We start from the raw sequence: 6,603 nt of genomic DNA, 5'->3' as shown, positions 1-6,603 counted from the left end.
TGTGGCTATTTCTTGTTTTTCAGGGCCCAAATCAGAGCACCCTGTGTTGGAATGGCCTTGCACTTGAACAGTATCCCACACCATGCAAAGGCTGTGTTTTGTCATATGTTCTGATAATTCTAGACAGTTGTTTCCATGTCTGAGAATTTGAAATCCTACAAGTGTTAGCATCGCTGGACAAGTCACTATGTGGTTCTTTGCACATAGTTCGGTTTTGAAAGTTACATTTGTAATTCATTTTCTTTTGGATTACATGACTATTTATGATGAGAAATGACTTCGTATTTAATTTGTAAAACTGGATATGACAGAGGAAATTGAAATATTGAAAATAGTTAGAAGAGGTCATATACTTAAAAGTGGTGTGGGCTATCCTGGGCCATGGTGTGTGAGAGACACCTCACAGGACTCCCTTAAAGACTCACTGTTATGTATATAAAAATTGATTTGTATTACAATGAGTTAAATGTCATGTGGATCATATATATATATATATATATATATATATATATATATATATTACCATATCTCAAATAACATATGGTTTAATTTTCTGTTACATGTTTGATACCACAAGGGTTAAAATAAATAATATTAAGAGAAAAAACACAACTTCATATTTTCATGTAAACCAAAGCACATAGACACTATGCCATGATTGACAGTTCTAATGCCAGCACATTGGCCCTTCTTAAAGGAATTTGCCCTCAATGACTGTTCAAACATTTATCACCCTCTTACACATAGACCTCAACAAGTTACCTATATGTTTTTCAGTGCTCATAAATACAAAAGGACTGATGGTGGCATAGATATGGACCACAAAGAGCTGGATATAGTAAGATGTTGGATCATTCAGGAACATAGTTCTTGAGCAAGAGAAAATGCTGTCCAGGATGGACATCAGCACAAAGAAGCTCATGAGCATCAGGATGGTCTGGGTGGCCCTTTCTTCTGGAGATGCTTTTGGAGAAAGGCTGGTGCTGTGAAGATGCTGGGACTTCTTCTTGTGCCTGCACAGGAGGGTCATCATGTAGCAAGTCGAGAGGACCGTAAGACTAATAAGAAAGGTTTCCCTGAGGGCCAGCAGTGTGGAAAATGTGCTTTGCATGAGGTAACTCATGGGTAGAATAGAGCAGGATTGAGTAACATACATAAAATTATTCAAGGTCAAATTGGGTGTGGCAATAATGGATACTAAGAGGTGACTGCTAATGAACATATAGAAGATACTCAAGGAAAGAAGGGCACATAACATGTGATAGGGAGATATATGCTTGAATTTTGCTAAACAGGAGTTTCTGGGACTGAGGATGATAGCCTGGAGGACACTCAACAGGCTGGTGGTACAAAGGGCCAGACCTCTAAAAATTCTATACAAGTAGACAAGAAATTTACATGTGATGTCATCCCATCCACTTCGAGAAATAAAAAAGTCTTTCGCTATGAATGCCATGACCAATAGCATCATTAGGTGGATTAATGCCAAGAGACCAATGGGCAGGTCAGTGGGTTTGGGCCTGTGCCCAGAAGTGAACTTGAGGATGTGAAAGAGAAGAAGGATGCTGTTGGCTGAGATCCCAATGCCAATTTCAGAGAAAAAGGTGTTCCTTAAGTGGGAATTAGTATGGTGTTCGTGGTTCTTATTCATCTTATGTGGGAACAAACAGTGGCTGAGGAGGAATGTAAATCGATGTCTCATCACAGACACAACCCCATGAACCACTGCAGACAGCTCTGCTGCCTCAGGGAAACACGCAGATGCCCACACACACTTGTTCCCCTGAAGACTCAGTTCCACCTCACACTCCACAGACCATCCTCCTGCTAGCACTTGTCCTAGTCCTCAGAGCCAAGGCTGGATCCTGTGTCCCAGAGTGGCTGCGTCAGTGTGCGAGCTCCTTCAGCATTAAAAACTGCATCCATCAGAAATGATGCCTTTTCATATTTCACCTGTTTGGGTTTTACTGGAGCAGTAGCAGCTTCTTACTGGGTTTTCATTTACAATGTCTTGACTTCCAGGTACATTATAGATAGAGTTTTACTATTTAGGGTGAATTTGAATGAGGATGATTGTATAAAAGAAGAAATTAGCTCTTTGCAATGAAAGAGGTCCCATGGATGAAGCATGAACTTATTCTATTCAGAGCTATATTTACTCTTTATTTATTGTGAAACCAAATTTCTTAATACATTTCTATGGAAATGATGGTAATTGTGAACTATCAGTCCAGACAATTCACATTCCCCTCATGATCTGCTGTTTCCTCTGAGTGTGACCTTTTGCACTCTAAAGCTGAGTTCCAGTCACCTCCGATGCAACACTAGGTGTGGAAGAACATGCTTCATACAAACAAATCATGGGAGGTTCCAGTTCTAGATGGTTTCTATGAATGTTTGCCTCCTATTTTTTCTATGCAGAGCATATGTTTTTGCTCTGGGAGAGTTAAGGTAGCTCATAATGACTGTTCAGCTCCATCCCTGCCTGAAACAGAACATAAATGATAACTTACACAACAGTAGCATGTTGGAGTACAGTCCTTTCCAGAGACTCTGATGGACAATTCAGTCACTGAGCTCTGCTCAGTATCTGCGTCTTCCCTGTTTCTAATCTCATTCCAGAGTCTCCTCCATGAGAAGAGCAGAGTGGGCAAATGTCAGCAGGAGCACATTCCACGTCCTTCTCCTCCAGCATTTGAAGTCAGGGGGTAAACTCCAATAGAACTGCAGTTATAACAGACTCATGGCTATCCTATCCCATTTTATGGAATTAGTTAAAAGAAAATGGTCCAACTCAATCTTAAATGATGGGCTCCATAGGATTCTAAGGTTCTCTCTAACCTTCATTGAGCTGTGATACTTTTCCAGGAATCAGATATGCCCACTCCAAGTTTATTTTAAGGAATGTGGGGTATATGTTTTTGAATTGTTGCCATTTATTTGTTTAGACAATGACTAATTAAAATACCATAACCAAAGCCAACTAGGGAAGAAAGCCTTTATTTCATGTTATAGCTGATAGTCCATTATCCAGGAAAGATGAGGAAGGAGCTTAAGGCAAGTTCTAAGAGGCAGGATCTGATTTGCAGGCCATGGAAGAGTGTTGTTTACTGGCTTGTGCCTCATGACTTTCTCAGCCTGTGTTTTCAAGCACCAAGGACTACTAACCCAGGGGATGCACCCACCGTGAGTTGGTCCCTCATACATTGATCATCAACCAAGAAAATGCACCCCAAAGCTTTCCCACAGGCCAATCTGGTGAGCCAATCTGGGTTGAGTTTCCCTCTTCCCAAATGGCTCTAGCTTGTGTTGACTTGACACACAAACACACCACTGTTACACTATTACTTTTCTCATCTTTTTTTCCCAAGATGTCATTCTAATATCAACATCACATTATAAAAACAGATCCCAAAAATTTGAAGTTCCACATTCTTTAAAATTCCTTAAACATTCCTTAAAACATCCAAAGTCTCTTCTGACCTTCAAAACCTTTCCAAAGTAGTCAAGTCTCTAAAATACAAAAGTCTCTCTAAAATAGCCATTGTATGTCTAGAACTCCAAAGTCTCTGTAAAACACCCAGATCCCTTTAAACATCTTAATTCTTTTAACTATGTACTCTTGTAAAATAAAAAAATGGTTTAAATGTTTTCATATCCTAAAAGGGAAGAGCCAGGGCACAGTGAAAATAAAGTTTAACAAAGTCCAACTTTGTGAGTCTCAGTGTCAGACTTCTAGGACTCAGTTTCAGTCTTCTGGGCTCCTCTGAAGTGCTTGGAAAACCATCATAACACACACATTGACTTCCCTGCTCAAACTGGCTTCACTCCACAGCAGCTGCTGTCCTTGGTAGTTGTCCCATGATCCTGGCATCTCCAACTGGACTGAACATTCTCCAGTCTCTCCTTGCTCTCTGAAGAGACACTAACCCTGCCACATGGTGCCAATCCACCATTCCACTCCATGATCCCTTCATGCATTCAAAACCAATACCACCTAAGAGCCTCTTAACACTACCAGCTTCAGCTACCAATGTTAGATGCAGCCTCATCAATACCTGGACCACAGTGTCTGTGTGCTGAACCAGAGAAAATGCTTATCAGTGATTTAATTGTTCAAGCAAGGCAAAGGTTTCACTTCAGTGGTTTTTAATTCAAAATATGAATCACCCTCATAGGGACTCTCAAATTTCCCTCTGGAACTTCATAAGTCAAGCCCCTGTCATCTTTACTCTCTCAGAATTATATTTTAAGATTATACAAATAACCCACTAAGACATCAGTATTCTAATGATTTTCCAGCCCAAAGTTTCAAAGTCCTTCCACAATCTTCCAAAAAACACATGGTCATGTCTATCAAAGTAACACCTCATGACCCAGTACCGATTTCTATCTTTATTAGGATTTCTGTTTGCTGCTGTGAGAAAATACCATGACAAGAAGTTGGTTGGCAAGAAAAGGGATCATTTCACCATGCAGCTTGTAGTTCATCCTCCAGTAGATTTGGAGAATTTAATCGGAGGTTTCTGTCCTGCCAGCAAGTCCCAAATACCCAAGAGCTGCTATCCAAATATTTGACTCAGAGGCTTAATATTACTTATAAATACTCAGCCTTACTACTCACCAGCTCTTTTACTTAAATTAACCCATCCTTCTTATCTGTGTTTAGCCTCATGGCTTTGCTCCTTTACTCAGTACTACATTCCTATCTTACTTCCTCTGCATCTGGCTGGTGACTCTCTGACTCCACCCTCCATTTTTCCATCATTCTCAGTTTGGTTTTCCTGTCTAATTTCCCACCCAGCTACCAGCCAACCAGAATTTTCTTAAACCAATTTGAGTGATAAATCGTTACATTGTACAATAGAGTTATCCCACAGGATTTCCTCCTTTTTGTCTAATTTCAATGGAATGTTTTAACTTTAACATAGAAGGTTATATACAACAAAACCAGCTATTAAGTAAGAATTACAGAAACACTATCTAATCCATTTGCATTTGGCAAAATTAGAGTAAATAATTATCTATTTTTTCTTGGTGAGTCTAAAGTTTTGTATATAGTTTATCTTTTATTTTAAATAAAGAAAACTATAATTATGTAGTCTTCAACTCCATCAAAGACCACAGAAGGATGAAATGTTATCTCATGACAAGACCTTAAGCTTTCTGAACAGTCACCCAAGATTCTTCTGTAACATTGGGGCTTCCAACTCTGTGCTACAGGCCTTATATGTCTGACAGACTTTCCTTATGAAGCAAGGAATTCTGAAGGACTGTCCTATTTTGTCTTGGCAAAGTTCAGCAGTCACCTTTTGTGTCCTGCTGGTCCAGTTTGGACAGTAACTGTAAGTAATTGATACAAGGGTATTTTCTTTGCCCATGTGGCTAACTTTTGCCAGAAAGAAAACAAACTCTATATGGATCTTCTTCAGTGCCCATCATCATCTTTGAAGTAATTGGACCATATGTGTCTAACTGTCAAGAAAAGTCTAAGTTCTTAAAACATTTTAAATTCTGTATTCTGTAGGTCTTTGAAGTATTTGAAGATTATCTATCTAGAAAACCTAACTAACATTGACTATAAGTTTGCTATTATAGATGACTAATTATTAATATGTACTTTTAAATTATACATTATATTTTAAATGAGCTAGCATAAACAAAATACCTTGAGCAAGAGTAGAAATATACATACAATATAACAAAATTGACTTTAAATTTGTAATAATAAACTAAAATTCATAACAATGTAAAATATTTTGAGATTAATACTTGTTTATGGATTAAAGTAGATTCAATAATCTACCCTTTTTCTAGCATAACATACCCTTATTTCCCATCATTTCTATATCATATTTCCCCTTTCCTCCTTTAGAAACAGATTGACTATGACCAATAACAATTTATAACTAGCCCTCTTAAATGAAAACAAACATTCATTAACAATCTTTTGGGAATTTGGCATAGTTCCTAGACTACTCCCTGCTAATTGGTAGTGCTGGTAATCTTAGGCTGAGCAAATTTAGAATGAGTGTAGTCCTGACTGGGGTATTTTGTGAGGTCTGTCCATCTAAGTCAGGATCTTTGAAGCTGTTTTGGATGCTAGATCATATGGGCCATTGTTTTTATTGGTGTCTGGTTCCCTTGCTCTGAAAATATATAAACTGTTAAAGGAAACATACATACCCTGTTATTCCACAACAGGGGAAAGAACTCAAGACAGGGACCTGGAGGCAGAAACTGATGGAGAGGCCATGGAGTAGTGTTGTTTACCAGCTTGCACTTTATAACTTGTTCCACCGACCTTCTTATAGCATCTATGACCACCAGCCCAGTGGAGGCACTGTCCATAGTGAGCTGGGCCCTCCCATTTCAAATCAATCATCAATCAAGAAAATGTAATAGGTTCTTGTCCACAGGTGAGTCTGGAGGGATCATTTCCACAACTGAGGGTCTTTGTTCTACAATACTTGTAACTTGTGTCAAGTTGATATAAAATTAGCAAGAACATATACTATGCATATGTGGCATATAATGTCGAATACAAATTCCTGTTACATAGTAAAATTTATCACTGAAAATCAAAGGTGTAGGTTGAAACTG

General features: G+C 38.6%; 1 protein-coding gene across 1 annotated transcript; it reads right to left on the bottom strand.

Annotated features, from left to right (window-relative positions):
* Positions 1–689: 689 nt before the first annotated feature.
* On the bottom strand, positions 690–1,660 carry LOC102902895 (vomeronasal type-1 receptor 94-like). Its single transcript, XM_006998055.3, has one exon. The coding sequence runs from the start codon at positions 1,649–1,651 to the stop codon at positions 719–721; it is 933 nt and encodes a 310-aa protein (XP_006998117.3). The 5' UTR covers positions 1,652–1,660; the 3' UTR covers positions 690–718.
* Between the last annotated feature and the right edge of the window lie 4,943 nt (positions 1,661–6,603).

This window comes from Peromyscus maniculatus, chromosome 3, assembly GCF_049852395.1.
Source record: "Peromyscus maniculatus bairdii isolate BWxNUB_F1_BW_parent chromosome 3, HU_Pman_BW_mat_3.1, whole genome shotgun sequence".
Classification (NCBI taxonomy): Eukaryota; Metazoa; Chordata; class Mammalia; order Rodentia; family Cricetidae; genus Peromyscus; species Peromyscus maniculatus.
The sequence above is the reverse complement of the archived record's forward strand: the minus strand, read 5'-3'. Positions and strand labels throughout refer to the sequence as shown.